At 51.9% G+C, this 25,297-nt stretch overlaps 1 protein-coding gene across 4 annotated transcripts; it reads left to right on the top strand.

Moving 5' to 3' along the window:
* The first annotated feature begins 7,255 nt into the window (after positions 1-7,255).
* On the top strand, positions 7,256-23,595 carry LOC105495393 (heterogeneous nuclear ribonucleoprotein L). Of its 4 annotated transcripts, XM_071086660.1 has the most exons (13): positions 9,645-9,986; positions 12,255-12,373; positions 13,283-13,520; positions 13,641-13,728; positions 15,894-15,988; positions 16,077-16,149; positions 19,417-19,488; positions 19,600-19,880; positions 20,967-21,088; positions 21,380-21,581; positions 22,317-22,374; positions 22,485-22,580; positions 23,187-23,595. In XM_071086660.1, the coding sequence occupies exons 1-13, from the start codon at positions 9,720-9,722 to the stop codon at positions 23,243-23,245; spliced, it is 1,770 nt and encodes a 589-aa protein (XP_070942761.1). In that variant the 5' UTR covers positions 9,645-9,719; the 3' UTR covers positions 23,246-23,595. The 4 variants fall into 4 exon arrangements, with proteins under 4 accessions (XP_070942763.1, XP_070942762.1, XP_070942760.1 ...); XM_071086662.1 differs by lacking the exon at positions 9,645-9,986 and adding an exon at positions 7,256-7,383 and having other exon boundaries at positions 19,417-19,880; XM_071086661.1 differs by lacking the exon at positions 9,645-9,986 and adding an exon at positions 8,571-8,591 and having other exon boundaries at positions 19,417-19,880.
* The last annotated feature ends 1,702 nt before the right edge of the window (positions 23,596-25,297 follow it).

The raw sequence follows: 25,297 nt of genomic DNA, 5'->3' as shown, positions 1-25,297 counted from the left end.
AAATATTAATTTAATTTAAAAAACATGGGTGAACCTTGAAAACATGCTAAGAGAATCAGACAGAAAAAGCCACATACTATATTTTTCCATTTATATAATGTGGGCGAAAGATTACCTAGGTGCTGAGGCAAGAGACTGAAGGCACAAACTGTTTCAGTATAATAAAGAATATAGTTAAAATAAGAATAGTCATAACACAAATTAGATATAGAGATGATCATGGACAATTATCAATCATTATTATAAACATTAATCATTAGCTTTTAATATTACTCGTTGTTGAATTACTAATATAACCTAGGATTAACCGGCAGGTATAGGGTCAGGTGCTGAAGGGACGTTGTGAGAAGTGAGCTAGAAGGCAAGAGGTAAGCCTTCCGTCATGCCTGCATGAGGGCTGCTTGAGGGCTCCTTGGTCAAGCGGTAATGCCGGTGTCTGGAAGGCACCCATTACTTAGCAGACCGCAAAAGGGAGTCTCCTCTCCTTGCAGGAGTCAGCGAACACTCTGCTCCACCAGCTTCCTGTGGAAGGCTGGATATTATCCAGGCCTGCCCGCAGTCATCTGGAGGCCTAAACCCCTCCCTGTGGTGCTGTGCTTCAGTGGTCACGCTCCTTGTCCGCTTTCATGTTCCTCCCATGCTCCTGGTTCCTCTGACGTTCGTAGTAGACAGTGGTAGAAGAAATAGTAAGTCTTAAAGTCTTTGATCTTCCTTGTAAGTGCATAGAAGAAAACGCTGGCATACACTGCCTTCTCTCTCTGCTTCGGCTGCCTAAAAGGGAAGGGCCCCCTGTCCTATGATCACGTGAGTTGCTTCACCTTGTCAATCACTTAGAAGATTCACCCTCCTTACCCTGCCCCCCTTGTCTTGTATGCAATAAATAACAGTGCGCCCAGCCGTTCGGGGCCACTATCAGTCTCCACGTCTTGATGGTAGTGGTTCCCCGGGTCCAGCTGTTTTCTCTTTATCTCTTTGTCTTGTGTCTTTATTTATTACAATCCCTCATCTCCGCACATGAGAACACCCGCTAAGTCCCATAGGACTGGACCCTATAATATGAAATGTCCAGAATAGACAAATCTATAGAGACAGAAAGTAAATTGGTGGCTGCCAGGGGCCGAGGGGAGTGACTGCTAAAGGGTATGGAGGCCGGGTGTGGTGGCTCACACCTGTAATCCTAGCACTTTGGGAGGCTGAGGTGGGCAGATTGCCTTAGCTTGGGAATTTGAGACCAGCCTGAGCAACGTGGGAAAACCTCGTCTCTACTAAAAATTCAAAACATTAGCTGGGTGTGGTGGCGGGCGCCTGTAATCCCAGATACTACAGAGGCTGAGGCAGGAGAATCACTTGAACCAGGAGGGGGAGGTTGTAGCGAGGCGAGATCATGCCGTTACATTCCAGCCTGGGTGACAGAGCAAGACTCTGCCTCGAAAAACAAACAAAATAAAGGGTATGGAGTTCCTTTTGAGGGTAATATTCCAGAATTAGACAGTGATGATGGTTGCATGACTATGTGAGCATACTAAAAACCACTCAACACTCAATCATACACACACACACAAAAACAAACAAAAAAAACCCCTCCTCCTCCCAGATTCAAGTGACTCTGGTGCCTCAGCCTCCAGAGTGGCTGGGACTACAGGCATGCGTCACCATGCCTGGCTAATTTTTTTAGTAGAGATGTGGTTTTGCCATGTTGACCAGGCTGATCTCAAACTCCTGACCTCAAGTGATTTGCCCACCTCGGCCTCCCACATAGCTGGGATTACAGGTGTGAACCACCAGCCCAGCCAATCATACACTTTAAGAGAGTTAACAGTTGACTGGGCATGATGGCTCACGCTTGTAATCCCAGCACTTTGGGAGGCTGAGGTGGGCAGATCACCTGAGGTCAGGAGTTCGAGGCCAGCCTGGCCAACATGGAGAAACCCAATCTCTACTAAAAATACAAAAATTAGCCGGGCATTGTGGTGGGTGCCAGTAAGCCCAGCTACTCCGGAGGCTGAGGCAGGAGAATTGTTTGAATCTGGGAGGCGGAGGTTGCAGTGAGCTGAGATTGCATCACTGCACTCCAGCTTGGGTGACAGAGTGAGAATGCATCTCAAAAAAATAATAAATAAATAAATAAATACTTAATATTATGGTAAATAAATTTAGCTTAATAAAGTTTTTTTTTTTTGTTTGTTTGTTTGTTTGTTTTTTGAGACGGAGTCTCGCTCTGTCGCCCAGGCTGGAGTGCAGTGGTGCAATCTCAGCTCACTACAAGTTCCGCCTCTCGGGTTCACGCCATTCTCCTGCCTCAGCCTCCCAAGTAGCTGGGACTACAGGCGCCTGCCACCATGCCCGCTGCTTTTTTGTATTTTTAGTACAGACGGGGTTTCACTGTGTTAGCCAGGATGGTCTCCATCTCCTGACACCGTGATCCCCCCACCTCGGCCTCCCAAAGTGCTGAGATTATAGGCGTGAGCCACCGCGCCCAGTCAAGATGATATATATATATATATATATATATATATATTTTTTTTTTTTTTTTCTTTTCTTTTCTTTTTTGTTTTGAGACGGAGTCTCACTCTATCACCCAGGCTGGAGTGCAGTGGCTCGATCTCGGTTCACTGCAAACTCTGCCTCCCAGGTTCACACCATTCTCCTGCCTCAGCCTCCTGAGTAGCTGGGACTACAGGCGCCGCCACCACGCCCGGCTAATTTTTAGTAGAGATGGGGTTTCACCGTGTTACCCAGGATGGTCTTGATCTCCTGACCTCGTGATCCGCCTGCCTTGGCCTCCCAAAGTGCTAGGATTACAAGCGTGAGCCACTGTGCCTGGCCAGATGTTATATTTTTTAATCCAAAAAAAATCTGATCTTATCATTCCTTTGTTTTTTGTGAAGTTTTTTGGAAAGAAGTTCTCACTCTGTTGCCCAGGCTAAAGTGCAGTGGTGTAATCATCGCTCACTGCAGCCTCAAACTCCTGGGTTCAAGTGATTCTCCTGCCTGAGTCTCCTGAGGACCTGGGACTAGGGGCATTACACCATGCCCAGCTAATATTTTTACTTTTTTTTTTTTGTTTGAGACGGAGTTTTGCTCTTGTTGCCCAGGTTGGAGTGCAATGGCACAGTCTTGGCTCACTGCAACCTCTGCCTCCTAGGTTCAAGCTATTCTCCTGCCTCAGCCTCCCAACTAGCTGGGATTACAGGCACCCACCACCATGCCCAGATAATTTTGTATTTTTAGTAGAGATAGGGTTTCGCCATGTTGGCCAGGATGGTCTCGAACTCCTGACCTCAGGCGATCCACTAGCCTTGGCCTCTCAAAGCGCTGGGATTACAGGCATGAGCCACTGCACCCGGCCTTTTACTTTTTTTGTAGAGATGGTGTCTCACTATGTTAGCCAGGCTGATCTAAAACTCCTGGCCTCGGCTGGGCACGGTGGCTGAAGCCTGTAATCCCAGCACTTTGGGAGGCCGAGACGGGCGGATCACGAGGTCAGGAGTTCGAGACCATCCTGGCTAACACGGTGAAACCCCGTCTCTACTAAAAAATACAAAAAACTAGCCGGGCGAGGTGGCGGGTGCCTGTAGTCCCGGCTACTCGGGAGGCTGAGGCAGGAGAATGGCGTAAAAACCCGGGAGGCAGAGCTTGCAGTGAGCTGAGATCCGGCCACTGCACTCCAGCCTGGGCGACACAGCGAGACTCCGTCTCAAAAAAAAAAAAAAAAAAAAACTCCTGGCCTCAAGGGATCCTCCTGCCTTAACGTTCCCAGAGTGCTGGGATTACAGGCTTGAGTCACCATGCTCAGCCTGTCATTCTGGTTTTTAACTCTCTCATGGTTCTTTTCTCACTTAGTAGTAAGACCAAAGTCCTCATCCTCAGCCTGTCCCAGCAGGCCCCACATAACGTACCCCCATCACGTCTCTGACCTTGTCCCCTCAGACTTACCCTGTAACTCCCTCTGCCCAGCCACAAAGGTCTTCAGTTCTCACTTCAGAGGTTTTTTTTTTTTTTTTTTTTTGTGACGGAGTTTCACTCTTGTTGCCCAGGCTAGAGTGCAGTGGTGTGGGATCTCAGCTCACTGCAACCTCAGCCTTCTGGTTTCAAGTGATTTTCCTGCCTCAGCCTCCCGAGTAGGTGGGATTACAGGCAACCACCACAACGCCCAGCTAATTTTTGTATTTCTAGTAGAAACGGGGTTTCACCGTGTTGAACTCCTGACCTCGTGATCTGCCCGCCTCGGCCTCCCAAAGTGCTGGGATTACAGGCGTGAGTAACCGCGCCCGGCCGACTTCAGAGGTTTTGCATTTGCTGTTTCTTCTCCTTGGGATGTTTTTTCTCTAGCTGTTCCCATTCCCATGTGAGCACATATGGTATGCATTCACACACACACACACACGAGTCATTCAATAAGGTAAATATAAAGTAAATGAAAATTAAAACCAGTTTTTACCTCAGATTGACAAATGTAAAAAAAAATGTGCAGTATTTTGAGATAGTGGGGAAAATTCCTTTTTTATATAGAAATGCTGAGAACTCAAATTGTTACAGTGCTAATGGAGGGTAATTTGGCGAAATCTTTCAAAATGCAAAATGTACCAACTTGAAAGTATTTTAGCAATCCACAACAAGATAAGTTAAAAATGCCATCTGTTTGAGAGAAATTAGAATGGAAGTTCCAAAACACCTTTCTGTAAAATGCAGCCAAATTAAAATGGAGAGGGAAATTGAGAGCCTCAGTGCTTATATTGGACAAGGAGAAAGACCTATCAAAATTTAAGAAGTTTTGGAAAAGAACAGCAGGAGAAACGTAGGCTTGGTGCCATGGCTCACACCTATAATCCTAACACTGTGGGAGGTTGAGGTGGGAGGATTGCTTGAGCCCAGGAGTTCAAGATTACCCTGGGCAACATAGTGAGACTCCGGCCTCTACCAAAAAAAAAAGAAAAAAGAAAAAAAATTAGGGTGGCTGGGCACTGTGGCTCACGCCTGTAATCCCAGCACTTTAGGAGGCCAACGTGGGCAGATCACTTGAGGCCAGCAGTTGAGACCAGCTTGGACAAAATGGTGACACCCCATCTCTACTAAAAATACAAAAATTAGCCTGGTGTGGTGGCGTGTACCTGTAATTCCAGCTACTCAGGAGGTTGAGGTAGGATAATCGCTTGAACCTGGGAGGCAGAGGATGCAGTGAGTGGAGATCACCCTCCTGCACTCCAGCCTGGGCAACAGAGTGAGACTCCATCTCAAAAAAAAAAAAAAAAAAAATTAGGGCTGATGGCATGTGCTTGTGGTCTCAGCTACTCACCAGGCTGAAGTGGTAGGATCACTTGAGCCCAGGAGGTCGAGGCTGCAGTGAGCTGTGTATGCATCACTGCACTCCAGCTTGGGGGACAAACTGAGACTCTTGTCTCAAAAGAAAAAAAAAAAAAAGAATGAGACCTTCTCATATACTGCTGGTGGGAATATATGGTATAGATACATCGGAAAACAATTTGTTACTACCCAATAATGTTAAAATATGTTAGGTGACCCAGCAATCCCACTCCTACCTACATGCCCTGAGAACTCTCACACATGGACACAAGAAGATATCACTAGGAATGTTCACAGCAGCATTATATTTATTTATTTATTTATGTATTTATTTAAGGCGGAATCTTGCTCCGTCGCCCAGGCTCGGTCGCCCAGGCTGGAGTGCAGTGGCATGATCTCGGTTCACTGCAAACTCCGCCTCCCGGGTTCACGCTATTCTCCTGCCTCAGCCTCCCGAGTAGCTGGGACTACAGGCACCCGCCAACACGCCCGGCTAATTTTATGTATTTTTTTTTAGTAGAGAGAGGGTTTCACCGTTTTATCCAGGATGGTCTCGATCTCCTGACCTCGTGATTGGCTCGCCTCGGCCTCCCAAAGTGTTGGGATTACAGGCGTGAGCCACCACACCCGGCTTTTTTTGAGACAGAGTCTCACTCTGTTGCCCAGGCTGGAGTGCAGTGGCACACACAATCTCGGCTCACTGCAACCTCCACCTCAGGGGTTCAAGCAATTCTCCTGCCTCGGCATTCTGAGTAGCTGGGATTACAGGCGGCTGCCACCACACCAGCCTCATTTTTGTATTTTAAGTAGAGACCGGGTTTCGCCATGTTGGCCAGGCTGGTCTCAAACCCCTGACCTCAAGTGATTCTCCTGCCTCGGCCTCCCAAAGTGCTACGATTACAGGCGTGAGCCACGGTGCCCAGTCTTTTTTTTTTTTTTTTTTTTTTTGGTGTCGTTTGTTTGTTTCTGAGACAGGGTCTCGCTTTGCCAGCCTCCACCTCTTAGGCTCAAGTGATCCTTCCACCTCAGCCTCCTCAGTAGCTGGGAATACAGTTGCACGCCACCATACCCAGCTAATTTTTTGTATTTTATGTAGCGAGAAGGTTTCGCCATGTTGCCCAAGCTGGTCACGAGCTCCTGGCCTCAAGCCATCTGCCCACCTCGGCCTCCCAAGTGCTGGGATTACAGGGGAAGCCACCGTGCCCGGCTGGCATGGGTTTACAGGGATCTGCAAGGGTCAGATTAAGCTTTGTGTGGATTAAGAACGGGAGCGACTTGCTCTTTCAGAGGCTGCCCAGCTGTGGTAATTTTCCGTGCTTCTTCCACCCTCTGGGTCATTTTTACTTCAACTGTGAAATGCGGGTAGGCCTCTAAGGTCCCGTTTCCATTCTCTGCATTCCTCATGACCATCCAGACAAAGCTGCTACCGCCATCCCAACGGATGAGGAAGGCTAAGTTACTTTCCTAAGGCCACAGACAGTAAATGCAGCTTCCACGTTGGAACCCCGGTAGGGTGGCTCCAGTCCCCTGCTCTGAACCCCCCAACTCTACAGCCTACCCCATCACCCTAATAGGCCTTGCAGTGCAGTGGTGATGCGTCTGCTCCGGCGTCAGACCAGCCCCGCCATGCCACTTGCAAGCTGTGGCATCCTGGGTTAGTCACTTGTGTCCCTTCAGCCCATTTCCTTATGTGAGCAATGTACACCCCAAACACTTGCCTCAGCCAAAACAACACTTGCCTGACCAGGAGGAAAGATGCGCGAGTCTCAAACAACTGCGTGACTTTCCGTCTGCGGGGGGCGGGGTGGATTTTTGGGGAAAAGGGACGCGGAGCCCGAACACCGCGGCTCCAAGGTCTTCCCGCTCCTTTCTTGCCTGATTTCCTCCATTCCCCCGCGGGGCGACCCTCGGTCTCCTACCGTGTCCCCGCTCCCGCGCCCCCTGCCCCCAGTTTTTCTTCCTCCCACGGGGCTGAAAAAAGGTCGTGGTCCCTTTAAGGCCCGCCCCTCCCTCTCCCAAAACTTCCCAGTGTCTGCTCTTTTCGATCCGGGACGGCCGGTCAGGCTCGCCGCCGAGCTGGTAGGGGCTGGGGGCGAGGGGTGCGGGAGGGTGACCGGGGCACTGGCGGGCGTCGCCGCGCGCGACCAGGGGCCGGGGTCCGAGCAGCGGGGTGGGGGCGGGGCGGCGGCCGGGAGCGTTGGGGTTGCGGGTCACCAGGCCGGCCGGGCGGCCTGGAACGTGCGGCGCAGGGGACACCGTACCGCCGCGCTCCGGCCGTGCGCGCCGGCGCGAGGGGCGTCCGGGCCGGGCGCGGGGGCGGGGAGGGGAGGGGCCCCCTCTCTCCCCCTCCCCCCACCGCATTCCTCTGACGTTGGGCCCGAGCGACCCCGCCCTTCGTCGCGACCGGCCCCGCCTACTCCCGTCACGCGGGTCACGTGCTTCAGACGCTGCCCCGCCTCCGTCTCTGTTCAGTCAGCGTGTTCGGATCTTCCCGGCGTCCGGGAGAGCTGACCGAGGTCCCCAGCAGGGCCCCCTCCCCCAACTTTATTTTCCCTCGCCAGCAGAGCCACCACGCCTGTCCCCCTCTTGTATTGCCATAGACCCCATTTTTTCTGAGATTGGGTCTCGCTCCGTCGCCCAGGCTGGAGTGCAGGAGCGCCATCACGGCTCACTGCAACCTCGAACCCCGGGGCTCAAGCGAGCCTCCCGCCTCGGCCTCCCTAAGTGCTGGGATTACAGGTGTGAGCCACCACACACGGCCTCCATTTCAAACTTAGTTTCCACCCGGACCTCAACTCGAAAGCCCCCATCAGCCAGGCGGAAAGGTCCTGGAGCACTTTTGAGGCGCCCCCCGCATTTCTCACGACGCTAGCCTCGCTATTTTTTTCCCCCTTTGGCGACATCGTCACTTGCCAATAGCTTCGATAAGGTGTTCCCCCCGCCAACCCGGCGCGGGCAGCCCCATAATGTTATGTTCCGTAGGACAGGATCCCGGGTTAATCCCCGTTTGACCCCTCCGCTTGCGCGTGATAACTGGGGCGCTTGTCTCCCCCACCCCCAGGCTTCGCCAGTTGGGTTTAGTTGGAGTCGAGATACCCTCCGACATTCTCTCGGGGCAGTGCGGGTGGTCTTACCCCGCCCTTGAGGAAGAAAGGTCTGACGCAAGCACAGATCACAAGAACGCCTCCCCTGTGCAGGGGGCTTGCACTGGGCGCTTGGTAGGTGGCCACCCTCTCCAAGGTCGGGGCCAGGGCCTCCTGTGGTGCTCATAGGGGTCGAGCTGTCAGGTAAAAATCACTGGCCCGAGTTACGGCTGGGGGTCTGGGATGGCAGGGGCCTGTGAATTTAGATCGCACAGACTAGATGACTTGGCCCTTAGCTCCTGCAGGAGGGGTAGTGGAGGGACTATCCCAGGTGGAAGGGACTGCACGGGCACAGATCGAGAGTGCTCGGAAGAGCCTTCTCCCAAGGGAAACCGAAAGGCGTTGCGGCTGAATTTAGAACTGGATAGGGTCCGAAGACAGTCGGCAGCAGCGAGTGGTTTTATACTGAGGAAAAGGCTCAGATTTGGGATTTTAAGAATTCTTCCTAGAGGTAGAGAGGAACAGGGTATAGTGATGGCGACAGAGATACCCTGGGAGTTCCTGTCAATCTTGGTCTAGCCTTCCGGCGCACACACAGTGGCCGCTCGGTAAATACTCCGAGTATTCCAGGCCGTCACTCTCTAGAGGGGTGGCCCCGCCTCTGGGCGGTGCCTGAAAGCATATTTGCGCATGCCTTCTCGCCTTCGCTGGTTTCGTAGACCGCACCAAAGAGCGCCTACCCTGGGGTGGGGCTCCCCATTTTATCCAATCAGAGCGTATCAGTAGTCCTACCATCTAGTGAGAGGGTGCGCTCCACTCTCCATTGACCAATCAATGGAGACGCAGAAGAATGGGCATCTGTAGTAACCACTGGAGAGAGACCAAAAAAGGGCGGGGCTTCCTTGTCTCCTTGCGAAGTGGCGCGGGAAGGTAGTCTTTGTGACTGGGTACTGACGGATTAGCGAAGAGACCAATGAAAGTGGGAGGGAGGCGGGGATTCTTGGGAGGTTTAGAGCGCCGCTCCTATCAGGTGCTTTTAGGGAGGCCACCCGCGCCAGAAATCCGACCTATGAAATTGGATTTTATTTTAAGGCGGCGGGGTCGACGGAATGACTGGCAGGAAGCGATCACCTATAAAGAGTGTCTCAGACAAACAAGGGCGGGCCCTCCTGCAGAACGGCGTGGGCAATGTCCAATAAGCGCGCAAGGCGTGTGGAGGCCTACCCTTCCCCCGCGGCGGGACCAGTGGCTCCCCCTATCGGGTGGGGGCGGCGGGTGACGGGCGTGTCCCTCCCCCAATGAGAGGCGGGGGGAGGCGGGTTCTGCGCCGCCATGTCGCGGAGGCTGCTGCCCCGGGCGGAGAAGCGGCGTCGGCGGCTGGAGCAGAGGCAGCAGCCGGACGAGCAGCGGAGGCGGTCGGGAGCGATGGTGAAGATGGCGGCGGCGGGCGGCGGAGGCGGCGGTGGCCGCTACTACGGCGGCGGCAGTGAGGGCGGCCGGGCCCCTAAGCGGCTCAAGACTGACAACGCCGGCGACCAGCACGGAGGCGGCGGCGGTGGCGGTGGAGGAGCCGGGGCGGCGGGCGGCGGCGGCGGCGGGGTGAGGCCAGGGCCCTAGGAGCCGGGAAGGCCGGAAAGTGCGGGACAATTTCCCACCTTGAGGGCATTTTATTTTTTGAGGGGGCTTCTGCGCACGCGCTCAGGCCATCGCGCCGTTGACGGTGTGGGGGAGGGGCGGCCGTTGGGCAAACGGCGGGGTTTGCGAGAGGACAGGCGCCTGCGCGTGCGCGCGGTCCGGAGCGGGGGGGGGGGGGGGCGCGGAGGAAGTAGCTCGTGAGGCGAGCGGCCCAGGGCGCAGGCGCCGCGGGCTGGCGTGTGGGGGCCGGGCACGAGGCCCGGCCGGTTTTTTTCCCCTTTTCTTCGCTGGCCCCATGCGCAGGCGCAGTTCTCCCGCCCGGCCTCGTGGGTGGTTGGGGGAGCGCCTCGTGAGCGGGAACGGGTGGGCGGCGGCCTTGTCCTCTGGAGTGGGGAATTACGTCCGATGGCAGCTTAATCTCTGAGGCCCAGCCTTGTTTCTATACAGCAATGGATGTGTTTAGTTTAAATATTAGAACAGTATCTCCGTTATTTTTGTAGACTTTGAAAATGGGAAGAGGATTTGTTAAATGCACTTTCAGCCTTTTAGGAGTTGAGCGAAGCTTTGAAACTATCACAAGTTCCGGGGATTCATTGGGTACCGAGGATTTGATAAACGAAACTGTTCCCTGGCCGTGCTGGAATTTCGATCCCTTGTAATCACTCCCTCCGAAAACACTAGTCGTTGCTTTTGGAGTGGGGCCCAGTCCCCACTCCTTCCAAGATCTTGAAGTCTTCCAGTGCAGCCCATTTGCAGGGTTTTCTGGGATTTAGGGGTTATGAGTTTCTAGCGTTTTAATCTTTGTCAGGCCTTGTCCCACACGTTTTAAAGACATCTTAATTGAAAGTCCTTAACGCTCCTCCGTGAGGTTGGGAGAGATACTGGGATTCCCGATTTACAGAGGAGGAAATTGGCCAAGAGAGAGATGAGGTGAATTACTGTAGGTGGCACAACTAGTGAGGGGCAGGGCTGGAGTTAGAACTCCCATTTGTGGGAGCTGCTAACCTGGCGGGAGTGCCTCCCCCTGTGGTTCGGGTGGTTCATTCCTGAAATAGAATCCAATTCTACCTCCATTCCACGCTCTTCTGCCCAGTGATTCTCAGACAGGGGGCTGGTCCTAGAGCCCAGGAGAGGTGAAAGAGAGTTAATTTTCCTCCTGATGACCAGAGGCTTTTGTCTGTGGATGAGTGTAAGATACTTCTAGGAAGGAGCAGTCTTGGTTTTTAATGGTATGGATTGGAGTTTCTGGTCTTTCTAAAAGACCTTCCGTCTGGGTGTGGGGGCTCATGCCTGTAATCCCATCACTTGGGAGGCTGAGGCAGGCAGATCACCTGAGGTCAGGAATTCAAGAACAGCCTGGCCAACATGGCTGTTTTAGTAGAGACCATCTCTACTAAAAATTCAAAAAAATTAGCCGAGCGTGGTGGCAGGGGCCTGTAATTCCAGCTACTTGGGAGGCTGAGGCAGGAGAATCGCTTGAACCTGGGAGGTGGAGGTTGCAGTAGACCAAGATCACGCCATAGCACTCCATCCTGGGTGACAGAGTGAGACTCCATCTCAAAAAATAAATAAGAGACCTTTCTTGTCCTGTTTTTCCTTGGTCTGACCTAGGCAGTAATTTCCAAAGCAGATTTTGGTGGGAGGGTGATTCAAGACTAGAAGGGGTCAAGACTGGCCTGGCTGCCCCAGTTTCTGGGGCACATGTTGTTTTTTGCCCTGACTGAACCTAGGTGTGAGTGGTGGCGAACAGGTGTACTTAGCTAGGTGATGGTGGCTGAGCCAGTGAAAGGGCAAGGAATTTGGGGCACATGCAAAGGGGATGTCCTCATTCAAACTGTAGCAGATAGCCGTTAGAGCCCTTCCTCCCAGTGTGTCTCCTTCTCCAGCTACTCTTTTCCCATGTTTCCTTGGTCAAGTGGACCAGTGGGAAGAGAGGGGGGTCCCTGGAAGAACGTAATATTTGGAACTTGTGTGGTCCTCTCTCCATCTGCCTTCCTCAGAAGCTACAGCAAGAGCCAGAGGGCAAGTGACCACCCACTCAGGACCACTGTTCTGCTGACCCAGAATCCTTTTGGGCTGATTGACTTCAATGCTGCCCTTCGTTTGTTCTGTGCATCCTTCCTGGATGACATCCAACTGTCTTATCTGACTGGGTCTTCAACAGCACAAAGGCCAGTGGGCCGTCATCTTGTACAGCAAGAAAAGAATTCTTGTTTTTGCTTCCTTTCTTAGGAGAACTACGATGACCCGCACAAAACCCCTGCCTCCCCAGTTGTCCACATCAGGGGCCTGATTGACGGTGTGGTGGAAGCTGACCTTGTGGAGGCCTTGCAGGAGTTTGGACCCATCAGGTACTGGGCTTGGAGGCCAGGAGTTGGGCTTCCAGAGTTGACTTCTTGGTGCCCTTGTGTGTCCACGATTTCTGGTTGGAAGTAGTGATTTCGTTGCCATACTGGTCTGGGTTCTGTGGCCCCTCTGCTTTTGGGTTGGCCATTGTACTTTTTGTCAGATTACAGCAAGTTCCATGATCCTTTTTCCTTCCTTCCTTTTTCCTTTGCCTTGTAGTTTCTCGTCAGTGTCCTATTTTTTTAAGACAGAGTAAGGTCTCGCTCTATGGCCCAGGCTGGAGTGTAGTGGCGCAGTCTTACCCAGGTTCAGGCAATCCTTTTGCCTCAGCCTTCTGAGTAGCTGGGACTAGAGGCATGCACCACCATGCTTGGCTAATTTTTATATTTTTTTGTAGAGGCATGGTTTTGCCATGTTGGCCAGGCTGGTCTCAAACTCCTGGGCCCAAGCAATCTGCCCACCTAGCCATCCCAAGTTTTAAGGTTAGTGGCATGAGCCACTGCTCCTGGCCAGTGTTCTTTCATTCAGCAAGTAGTTACTGAATATTTGGTGCATGCTATATACTGCAGATACAGTAGTGAGCTGTATCTGGATTCCTTCTCTTAGAAAGTTGCTCACCTAGAGTGATTTACACTGTGAGAGCGTAAGCTCAAGAAGCCATCCTATGGGCAGCATCTGTTAGTGTGGTGAGGAGAGGTCAGGAAGGCTTCCCAGAGGAGGTCTAGCTCAGTTAGACCTCTTTGGCCTTTGGTACTACTTGTGTCTTGGGGTGTTCAGGTTGGGGAACCATAACCATGATAGGGCCGCAGAGGAGTCCAGAGGCTGTGGAGGAGTCAGTTCTCAAAAAATCAAATGATACCCTCCTCCTGTCTCCATTTTCCTGAGAGGATTGAAACCTGTGTTCTCTTTGCCAGCTATGTGGTGGTAATGCCTAAAAAGAGACAAGCACTGGTGGAGTTTGAAGATGTGTTGGGGGCTTGCAACGCAGTGAACTACGCAGCCGACAACCAAATATACATTGCCGGTCACCCAGCTTTTGTCAACTACTCTACCAGCCAGAAGATCTCCCGCCCCGGGGACTCGGATGACTCCCGGAGCGTGAACAGTGTGCTTCTCTTTACCATCCTGAACCCCATTTATTCGATCACCACGGTGCGTGCCAGCAGGCATTTCTTGTGAGGTGTCCCTTCTTCCTTTTCTCCCCTCATTCCCTCCCCTAAGCCAGACTGACCTGGCAGTGCCTCTTCATCTTGCCTGTGTTTACTTTTGCAGGATGTTCTTTACACTATCTGTAATCCTTGTGGCCCTGTCCAGAGAATTGTCATTTTCAGGAAGAATGGAGTTCAGGCGATGGTGGAATATCCTTTGCTGGAAAATAGGTATTCCTTAGGGTAGGGACTCTTGCAGGGCTTGACAGTGGTCATTCTTTGAGCCAGCATGTGTCTACTGACCATGGGAGTGGCTGCCATGTACCAGATACCTTCACAGAGCCCAGTGACTGAGTGGGGAGGCTGTTAAAGAATAAGGCATATTGGCCAGGCGCGGTGGCTCAAGCCTGTAATCCCAGCACTTTGGGAGGCCGAGACGGGCGGATCACGAGGTCAGGAGATCGAGACTATCCTGACTTAACACGGTGAAACCCCATCTCTACTAAAAAATAGAAAAAACTAGCCGGGCGTGGTGGCGGGCGCCTGTAGTCCCAGCTACTCGGGAGGCTGAGGCAGGAGAATGGCATCAACCCGGGAGGCGGAGCTTGCAGTGAGCTGAGATCCGGCCACTGCGCTCCAGCCTGAACGGCAGAGCGAGACTCCGTCTCAAAAAAAAAAAAAAAAGAATGAGGCATATTGTGCCGGGCGCGGTGGCTCACGCCTGTAATCCCAGCACTTTGGGAGGCCGAGGCGGGCGGATCACAAGGTCAGGAGATCGAGACCACGGTGAAACCCCGTCTCTACTAAAAATACAAAAAATTAGCCGGGCGCGGTTGTGGGCGCCTGTAGTCCCAGCTACTCGGGAGGCTGAGGCAGGAGAATGGCGTGAACCTGGGAGGCGGAGCTTGCAGTGAGCCGAGATCGCGCCACTGCACTCCAGCCTGGGCGACAGAGCGAGACTCCGTCTCAAAAAAAAAAAAAAAAAAAGAATGAGGCATATTGTGTGGACGTGCAGATCTTAGGGGAGAGAGCATGTATTAGGAGATACAAAGGAATTTATTTTTGTTTTCTTTTTATTATTATATTTTGAGATGGAGTTTAGCCCTTGTTGCCTGGGCTGGAGTGCAGTGGCGCGATACTGGCTCACTGCAACCTCTGCCTCCTAGGTTCAAGCAGTTCTCCCGCCTCAGCCTCCCTAGTAGGATTATAGACCCCCACCACCATGCCCAGCTAGTTTTTTCTATTTTTAGTAGAGATGTGGTTTCACGTTGGCCAGGCTGGTTTCGAACTGACCTCAGGCAATCCACCTACCTCAACCTCCCAAAGTGGTGGGATTACAGGCGTGAGCCACCGCGCCAGGCTAGGAATTTATTTTTAAAGATGTTTATTCTAAGCCAAATACAAGTGACCAAGATATGGGGAACGTAGTCTCAAGAGGTCGTGAGAAAATGTACCCTTGGGAAAAGGAATTTATTTAAAAGGGGATGTGGGGCCGGGTGTAGTGGCCCATACTTGCAATCCCAGCACTTTCAGAAGCTGAGGCGGGCGGATCACCTGAGGTCAGGAGTTTGAGACCAGCCTGGCCAACATGGTGAAACCCTGTCTCTAATAATACAAAAATTAGGCATGGTGGTGAATGCATGTAATCCCAGCTACTCTGGAGGCCGAGGCAAGAGAATCGCTTGGGCCTGGAAGGCGGAGATTGCAGTGAGCCGAGAGTGTGCCACTGCACTCCATCCTGGGCAACACAGCGAGACTCCATATCCCAAAAAAAAAAGGCGCAGCATGTGTGAAGGTTTCTGAGGAGGTGATGTCCTATTTCTATGAGCAAATAGGAGCTGATACTCAAGGTGAAGGAAACAGCCTCTGCAAAGGTTGTAAAGTCAGAAGGAGCTTGTGTTGGATGGAGAAACTGAAAGATCTGAGGATCGCAGAGTAGCTGGCAAGCAGACGGGTTTGGAAGAAGTTTTTAGGGCATCCTAGACAGCGATATGATGCTTGGGGCAGAGGCAGGAAAAAGCCACTGATGGATTTTCAGGGCAGAGCTGTAGTTGGGTGGTTGTTTCAGATTTAGTCGAAGGGCCAGAGGGCTGAGATGGAGAAGGTGGTGTGGCAGAAGAGGTTGCTAGTAGCCATGGGTGGGGGTGCAGATTATGAGAGAACTGGCCAGTAACTGCTCACCCAGGGCAGCATTGAGTCCATCAACACCATTTTGGTCTCTCAACCTGAGGCTAGTGACTGGGCAGTGAGCTAATCCCAAAGCCTCCACCTGTACCACAGTCTTAGGATACCACCTTGTCCTTATCCCTCTCTGGGGTAACTTGAAGTCCTTCTCCAGGATCTCCTGTGATGCGACTTTCCTTAACTTGACTCACATTTGACTCTGTTCAAAGTGCCCAGCGGGCCAAAGCCTCTCTCAATGGGGCTGATATCTATTCTGGCTGTTGCACTCTGAAGATCGAATATGCAAAGGTACGTCTGGGAGGTGACTGACTGCCCCTCGTCAGCTTCCAGGTGAGCTGGGGCATGGCTGACCTCAAGCCTTGTCTTGTCCTTGCAGCCTACACGCTTGAATGTGTTCAAGAATGATCAGGATACTTGGGACTACACAAACCCCAATCTCAGTGGACAAGGTAATCTTGATGGCCACTTTGTTCTAAACATACCTGCCTTGCCTTCACTCGACTAGTGCACTTCATAGGTCTGGGCTCAGGGTTATGTAATGCCATTGGGCTCCCCATGAACATGGGAGGGCCTTGGGGTCAGCTCTTGGACATCCTAGTGGGATAAGGGGCGTGAGAGGCCTCCTTGGGTCTTCACTGCTGCTTGGGGCCTTCCGGTGCTGCCCAGGATACAGAGGCAAGGCAGAAGCCTGGACGGGTGGGGAGCAGGGCCTCACTGAGGATGAGGCATGGGGGTGGCCTTAGAAATCAGCAGTGGCTCCTTTGAGAGTCTGGTTAGGGTCACTGACTCCATTCTTGCTGGGCCAGGAATTGTCCTCTTGTTCTGCGTTGTTGAGAGGGTCTGATTTGGGGGAGTGGCAGTGTGGGGGGCAATGAGATCTCCCGGGCTCTTGCAGCGAGCCTTTGAGCAAGCTGACCCTGTGGAGGTGAGACACTCTGGATTGGACCAGGGCGGACATGCCTCACATCATTTGTAGAGGGGACGCAACATCTCTGCAGGTGGCCCAAATGGACAACCCCCTTCCTAGTGTCTGTCAAGAATGGTTTGCCTTTGGTAGCAGGGAGAGGTGGAGGATTGCCTGTGAGAAACAGCGGCAGCCCCCCAACAAGACCATCCATCTCTGTGTCTGTCTTGGTCTGATACGTCGGACCATGGGCTGAGGGAGGAGGCTCGATGCTGACATCGCACAGGCCCTGAGAGGCCAAAGCCCCCCATTCATAGGCAGGCCTGTCTTGCTTGCCCTTGCATCTGGGAAGCAGTGGGCAGGGTGGGCTAGACTCTCCCCAGGATCCTCACAGTGGGCCCTGTGGGCCTGGCTGCTCCCTCCAAAGGTCAGAGGCAAATTGGTGACCAAGTGAATGTACCAGAGCGGGCAATGGCATTACATGACTGCTAACAGAAACATGGCAACAACCATTTCTTCTCCAAGGAACATAAATAGAAGATGTGCAGACCGGCAGGGGCTAGTGGCAGGGGGCTGGCTGTGCATTGGTTTTGATGCCTCTCAGCTTTGGCAGCCCCAAGGCTGGGGCCCAAAAAAAAACGAGGGCTGATGAGGTGACCTGGAGTGAGGGCGGTGCTTCGCCACCCCTCAGGAACCATACTTCAGCGGCTCTGCCTCTGCACATTGCTCACCAACACACAGGGTAGAAAACCACTAGCTCTTCCTGGAGAGAACAGAACATGCAGCCTCCACCACGTCCCCAGAAACAGCTGCAGACTTGAGCTCACTACATCAAGAACACCACACCGCGCTCCAAGGAACAGCTACAAGCACAGAGACAGAGGCATACAGAGACAAAGAGAGAAAGAGACGCAACATGGCAGCAGACACTGCTTTTTTTATTAAACATTAAAAAAGTCAAAATCCAAGCAAACTTGAACCCGAGAATGTACACAGAAGTAGGAAACACAGAGAACAGAGCTGTCCCAGCCAGCCAGCGAGCGGTGCTCTTTTCGGAGAACGTTTCATAGACGGAAGTAGATTCCATGGGCCTCCAAGACAATAGGATCCTCTCTCCATTCCTCGCCATATGGGTTTTGTTTTTTAAGTCCTTTGGTTTGGGGAGGGCCTTCTTTTTTTTCTGTTTTGATATTTTTATTTTTTCTGCAGTCACCGGCTGCCAACATAATCTGCACCAACTGGAGATCAGAAACAAAAAAATTTAACCACAACAAAAAAAATCAAAAAAAAAAAAAAAAAAACAGACCTAAAACCAGACAACCAAACAGCTCAGAGGCACACAGTTACCTGCTGCCGGGTAACCAGGTGCGCTCCCAAGGCCAAAAGCGCGAGCGTAGTGGGGCCACTGGCACACCTCATACCAGGAGACACGCACACGGAGCGCTACACAGCCAGAAGCACCGCACCACCGCACTGCAGCACATATGTGAGGAGGTGACAACACGGAGGGACACTACCCACTTCATACACCTTTATTTCCACTTTTCTGATATCTTCTGAGGACAGAACATCTGTGAGCCATTTTTGATTTAATCAAAATACTGACTTTTAAAACAATTCTTTAAAAAAATTGTAGCGGATGTGTACCGTGACTTGTATTTATGACTGTAAAACCATGTGATGCAGGGTCGCAGTGTATGTTTGATGGGACGCCATCTTTCAGAACTGTGCTAACTCACTGTTGAAGCGTCCAATGGTAAGAGAAAATACAGATTTGTTTTTTGTGACAAATGGACATTGTACTCTGTACTTCTGCTGTAAGTAGTCCTTTTCCATCTTTGTAATGACTGGTAACAAAACCCAGGCCGGGTGGCAGGAAAGGGCAGTGGTTTCGAGCCCTGGGTTTTGGAGTCAGCCAGACCTGGGTTCAAATCTGGTTCAGTCACTGACTTGCTTTGTGACTTTGGGCCAAGCGTCTTTTAACTGCTCAGTTAAAAGTTAATGACTCAGTCTTCTTATCTGTAAAATGGGGCTGAAATGTCAGAACCTACCTCATAGGGTTGTTGTGAGGAATTTGAGAAGCTGTGATGTCTGTAAAGCGCTTAGCCCAGTGCCTGCCACTTAAGCGCTAAGTTAACGGCAGTGATTACAAACTGCTGGGGTCGGGTGGATCTGCGCCATTGTTGGGTGTGGGAATGTCGGTACCTTGTACATGATTGCTGCTTTGAACTGATTTTGCCATTGCCCTGCTTGTCAGCTCCTACAGTCAGTCCCTCTTGGGCTGGCGGGACTGGGAGGGAGGGGGGACTGGGATTAAGAAAGAAGGGATCTACAGAGACAGTCTGGAGCTCCTAAAACCTTGGGGGCTTTGTGGGGCAAGCTTGCTTGCTTCCCTCCTGGGTTATTTTCCTGTTTTTAATCTACTCTCCCTTTATTGGGAGTCAGTTTAGAAAGCTGCTTTTGGTTCTCCATAATATATCACCTTCTGTAGCAGCTGCAGGTTCCCCAGAGGGCCTGGGAGCTAGGCTTTCTCCCAGGGTCAGGGCAGGTGAGAGCACAGAACCTGGCCTTGTCCTTCACAGAACAAGACCAACCCTTTGGTGTGAGCGGGGGAAGGAGTGGGCACCAGCTTTGAGGCTCGGGCTTCATGCCCGCCATAGGTCAGATCACAAAAGGAGGCCCCGCAGCCCTTGAGGAAGGGGGGGCTTGCAGTTTGCAGGAGCTGGGGGACTCTCATCAGCCTGTGCAGTCAGGAGGGAGGGAGAGAGGCCAGTTTCTGAGTGAGACTCCTAACTGTTTTCTCTGTCCACAGGTGACCCTGGCAGCAACCCCAACAAACGCCAGAGGCAGCCCCCTCTCCTGGGAGATCACCCCGCAGAATATGGTGAGGGCAGGGGGTTCCCCTCCGTGGACTCCCGTGGCTCATGTGCCCCTGCCCGCCGCCCGCCGTGCAAATTCTCACCCGTCCTCCCTCTCTTTCCTTCCCACCCCCCAGGAGGGCCCCACGGTGGGTACCACAGCCATTACCATGATGAGGGCTACGGGCCCCCCCCACCTCACTACGAAGGGAGAAGGATGGGTCCACCAGTGGGGGGTCACCGTCGGGGCCCAAGTCGCTACGGCCCCCAGTATGGGCACCCCCCACCCCCTCCCCCACCACCCGAGTATGGCCCTCACGCCGACAGCCCTGTGCTCATGGTCTATGGCTTGGATCAATCTAAGATGAACTGTGATCGAGTCTTCAATGTCTTCTGCTTGTATGGCAATGTGGAGAAGGTGAGCTGCTGCCAGGCCCGCTGGGTTCCTCACTGAGCCTTGTATCTTGCCAGTCAGCACAGGGGGAAGAACCAGGGGGAGCCTGGCGTGGCGCCGGGCGGGCAGGCCCGGAGTGAGTGACTTAGTGAGCCCAGGCAGCCTGCTTGCAGATGGGCTTTGTTTGGTCCTCACTGCATGTGGGTGTTTTGTTTTTGAATTACGAATGTTTAAAAAAAAATGTCTTTATCACATAAAAGTACTAATACTAGTACATCAGTATAGATTTATAAAACATAAAAATGAATCCATCATAGTGAAACACTATCGTTTAAGGATTTCCTCCTGAAAACTTGAAGACCTGGCAACACTAGGCCTTCTGCCTTCCCGTGGGATAGTTGACTGTGGCTGGTGGTGGCTAAGTGTCTACCTGAAACCATGTGACGTTTTCCTTATATTAAACCCATCTGGGTCTTGGGAGCCTTTGTGTAGCTCCTGACTTGGCCTGTTACTTAGAGTAGTTCATAACACAGGTGAAGTGTTGTTAGTTACCAGGTACTGTTAAAGGTGCTTTACATGTAGTGACCTGTGTAATTTCTCACATTAGTCCTTAATGAGATGGACGCGGGAAGTGGAGGACGGGGGCCTCAAATAACCCACCCGGGTTCACATAGCCTTTAAGTGAAGTGGGACTCAGAGTCAGACCGCCTGGCTCCAGAGCCGGCACTGCTCCATTGTAACCTAGCTGAAGGAGTATTTGACCTTGTGACCGTAGACACAGCCATCCATAGATCACACGTGTGTGTAACAGGCAGAATGGTGAAAATGGCTGATGTGATTTCTCATTCCTGCACAGTTTTCTGTCGTGCTCCACTAAATGACTTAGTGTTGGGTTATGTCCCACAGTTAAAAACATGACCCAGGCTCTGCTGCTCACCTTGAGCTGAGTACTTGGTATGGGCCAGGCACATTTTTCTAGTGGTCCCGATTCACTGTGAGGACATGGGAGCCCAGAGCTAGAGCAGGGGTTATTATTACTAACTTGGGAGGGGCAGGAGAGGGGATCCTGGCAGCTGGACGGAGGTGCTGACGGCAGCTACTCTCCCCAAGGTGAAATTCATGAAAAGCAAGCCAGGGGCCGCCATGGTGGAGATGGCTGATGGCTACGCTGTGGACCGGGCCATTACCCACCTCAACAACAACTTTATGTTTGGGCAGAAGCTGAATGTCTGGTAGGTGCTCAGGCTAGGGAGGGTGGCAGAGGTACAGGGGAAAAGGAGGGGAACGGGGCCCAGCAGAGGAGCACGGTGAGGCCAAGGTGTTGACTCACACAGAAATGGGGTGTGGCAGGTGTGTTCCCAGATGTTTCTCTGACACCACAGGAGAAAGTGGGTCAGCCTTGCCTCAGCTGTAGAGCAATGCCCCAAGGCACACAGGGCAAGCTGAGCCTCTGGAGGCCACAGGGGAAAGCTTGGGGGACAATTTTGGGTATGACCAAGGCTCCCCTTTCTTCCCTCTTGCAGTGTCTCCAAGCAGCCAGCCATCATGCCCGGTCAGTCATACGGGTTGGAAGACGGGTCTTGCAGTTACAAAGACTTCAGTGAGTCCCGGAACAATCGGTTCTCCACCCCAGAGCAGGCAGCCAAGAACCGCATCCAGCACCCCAGCAATGTGCTACACTTCTTCAACGCCCCGCTGGAGGTGACCGAGGAGAACTTCTTTGAGGTTTGTGCTGTGGAACTACGCGGGCAGTCGGGTCCTCACCACGGCCGCCTGAGTAGGCCATTCATTTCAGTTTTTTCTGCAACTAGCTCCTATTTGCAGAGTTGTTGAACTCCTGTGCTGCCTGGCCCTGGGTTGAGTGCTAGGGACACAGCAGAGGCCAGGACAGATACAGATCCCTGCTCTGAAACCGGAAAGGGTGAGAATGGCACCAAGTTCCTAGCAATACCGTTTGCCGCGTTCCTTCCTTGCATTTTTGGCAAGCAGAGCAACTCCTCATTTGCTGGGAAAGCTGCTTCCTAGGCCCAGTGATGAGGGCCCAGTTTCACAAGAACCGCATTGGCAGAGCCTTGGGGTGCCATCACCCTGATACCATCAGAAGGTGGGGCCCTGTAAAGCTCAGTCAGGCAACTGAGGCAGCAGGAAGGGAGGAGGAACTCAAGTGGATCTGGCTGTGGTGTGAAACGTTGGCTTTGCGTTCAGCAAATAGCCCAGTGCGGATGCCCAGATAGCTGTTGAGAATGGGAGATGAAAAAAAGAAAAAGCAGCCTTGCAGTCTCAGGCAATTTAATAATTAAAGAGCATTGTTGCTGGGATGCCTTTAGGGTGTGTGATAAAATCTACAAGCCTTTTCTCCTGAAAACTTCAAATACTGAGTCATGCAGGGCCTGGTCTGCTTGAATCCTGTGTGACGGCCCTTTTGTTCCAGAGTTCATTTACTACCTATTTCTTTTGCAGATCTGCGATGAGCTGGGAGTGAAGCGGCCATCTTCTGTGAAAGTATTCTCAGGCAAAAGTGAGTCGAGTGCGCCCATATCCTTCCCCTAGTTACTTGGTGGTTGGTGGGCAGCTGCCTAGTTCCCATTGGGTCAGTCTAAAACCGTTGCTTTTCCCCTTTGCAATCAGGTGAGCGCAGCTCCTCTGGACTGCTGGAATGGGAATCTAAGAGCGATGCCCTGGAGACGCTGGGCTTCCTGAACCATTACCAGATGAAAAACCCAAGTGAGTATCTTTGAGTCCTGCAGGCATCAACCTGGTGACCTAATGGGTTGGCTGGCTTCAGGCCAGGGATGTCTTTCCTGCCCTTAAGATAGGACCCCGGGGATCTTCTCACTGCTGGTGACACGGGCAGGTGGGACCTGCTCACCTGGAGAGCAGCCTGTGCTCCTCATGGGAGAGAGCCAGCGTGACTACCTGCTGCCACTCTGCCAGCTTGGGAGTTGCTCAGGCTTGTCCTCCAGGGAGGTGGCATTCTCTCTTTGCATCAGAGACTGGCTTAGGTAGGAAAGCCACTCTGTTACCTAGGAAAGAGGCAACACTATCCAGCAGGTAAAACTTGCCCACCTACTTGCTGGGAGAGGCCCACTGCCTTGGGCTGGCAAGGGAGATAGGAATGGAATTCTCTATGGGAATGAGGGAAGAGAAGGAGAAATGCCGTGCATAATTGATAATAAAATTGGCTCATCTTGAAGCCTTACGTTGGGCAGTCACTTCCTAGACCCCTGCAGTTGACCTGCAGAAAATGGGAGATGGGTGCAAAATTGAGGGGACCTGGGTTTGGGGAGCCTCCAAAGACGGGACCCAACCAAACTTCTCTCTCCTTTTCAGATGGTCCATACCCTTACACTCTGAAGTTGTGTTTCTCCACCGCTCAGCACGCCTCTTAATTAGGTGCCTAGGAAGAGTCCCATCTGAGCAGGAAGGCATTTCTCTTTCCTTTATGCCATTTTTTGTTTTTTGTTTTTGTTATTTGCAAAAAGATCTTGTATTCCTTTTTTTGTTTTGTTTTGTTTTTTTTAATGCTAGGTTCTTAGAGGCTTAACCTTAATGGAAACGCTGAAAGTCTGCAGGGGGAGGGAGAAGGGAACTGATATCTCCCAAGATTAACCTTCACTTTTAAAAAATTACTGTACATGTGATTTTTTTTTTTTTTCTTTTTCCTGTTCATTCATTTGTGCTGCCCATGTACTCTTGGCACACACATTTCAATAAAATTGTTTGGAAAATAAACACAGCACTTGCTGGCATTCCAGGATGTCTGCTTTCCTCCCTGTCTGTCCTGAAGAGACATGAGCAGGCCTGGGCACAGTCGCAGGCCCTCTGGAGGCATACAGAGACCTGAGAGGAGTAGGGTGGGCTGCAGACTGAGAATGGTGCTAGCAATTGAGTCTTTGAGGAAAATCCAGCAGGCTTAGTGGCATTCTTAGTGGGCCCTGCCCAGGCAAGCTCTGTCGGGTGCAGTGGGTCTTCACACCCATAATCACAGCACTTTGGGGAGGCCAAGGCGGGGCAGATAATTTGAGCTCAGGAGGTGAAGACCAGCCAGGGCAGCATGGTGAAACCTTGTCACTACAAAAAAAGTTGAGGTGGGTTTTGCAGAACACCTGTAGTCCCAGCTACTCAGGAGGCTGAGGCAGGTGGGTCAGTTGAGCCTGGGAGGTTAACGCTGCAGTGATAACACCACTGCACTCCAACCTGGGTGACAGCAAGATGCTATCTCAAAAATAAAAGTTTCCAGCCCTGCCGTCATAGTGAAACCCCGCCTCTACTAAAAACACAAAAATTAGCTGGGCACGGTGGCGCGTGCCTGTAGTCCTAGCTACCTGGCAGGCTGAGGTGGAGCACCCCAACCCAACGAGAGGGTAAGGCTGCAGTGAGCTGTGACGGCGTCACTGCACCCCAGCTTGGGCAACGGGGTGTCAAAAAAAACCCCAAAACCTTGGTGTTCTGTATCATTTCAGAGTGATTTGTCTTTGCCCTTAGTGTCATTGTGTGGGTGTGTCATGATTTACTCAACCTGGTCCCAAAGAGTAATTTCCAGGTCTATTTTTGCTATTGTAAACAGCACTGTAACACATATCTTTACACAAATATCTTAGTCAACTTCACTGATACTGATCAGGAGGTAAATTCGTGCCAGTGGAATTGCTGAGTGGCCCATGCTTGTAATCCCAGCACTTCGGGAAGCCAAGGTGCAGACCACTTAAGGCCAGGAGTTTGAGACCAGCCTGGGCAACATGGCAAAACCCTGTCTACAAAAAATACAAAAGTGTGCCGGGCGCGGTGGCGCAAGCGCCTGTAATCCCAGCACTTTAGGAGGCTGAGGTGGGCGGATCACCTAAGGTCAAGAGTTCGAGACCAGCCTGACCAACATGGTGAAACCCTGTCTCTGCTAAAAGAATAAAAATCAGCTGGGCATGGTGGCACGTTCCTGTAGTCCCAGCTACTCAAGAGGCTGAGGCAGGAGAATCGCTCAAACCTGGGAGGCAGAGGTTGCAGTGAGCCGAGATTGTGCCATTGTACTCCAGCCTGGGCGATGAAAGTGAAACTCCATCTCAAAAAAAGAAAAAAAAATGTGGGCATGGTGGCATGCACTGTGCCTATAGTCCAAGCTACTCATAGGGGCTGAGGCAGGAGGATCGCTTGAGCTGTGATGGCACAACTACACTCCATCCTGGGCGAAAGGGCCAGACCATGTCTCAAGACATAAAAGGATCTATATAATTGCAACATATGGTAGATAACTTCCCACTTGTATAGATGCAAACCTGTGAAGATGCCTTGCAATGGGGGGTACCACCTGGAAGGATCCTGGTTGAAGGATTTTGACTGCTACTGGAGGGAACAGGTGACTTGCAGAGGAGCAGTTCACAAACCTTGAAGTTTATGCATGTGTGCTTCAGAATAACCCACATTGGGAATTTACTGTGAATAAAATT

This window comes from Macaca nemestrina, chromosome 20 (genome assembly GCF_043159975.1).
Source record: "Macaca nemestrina isolate mMacNem1 chromosome 20, mMacNem.hap1, whole genome shotgun sequence".
Classification (NCBI taxonomy): domain Eukaryota; kingdom Metazoa; phylum Chordata; class Mammalia; order Primates; family Cercopithecidae; genus Macaca; species Macaca nemestrina.
The sequence above is the reverse complement of the archived record's forward strand: the minus strand, read 5'-3'. Positions and strand labels throughout refer to the sequence as shown.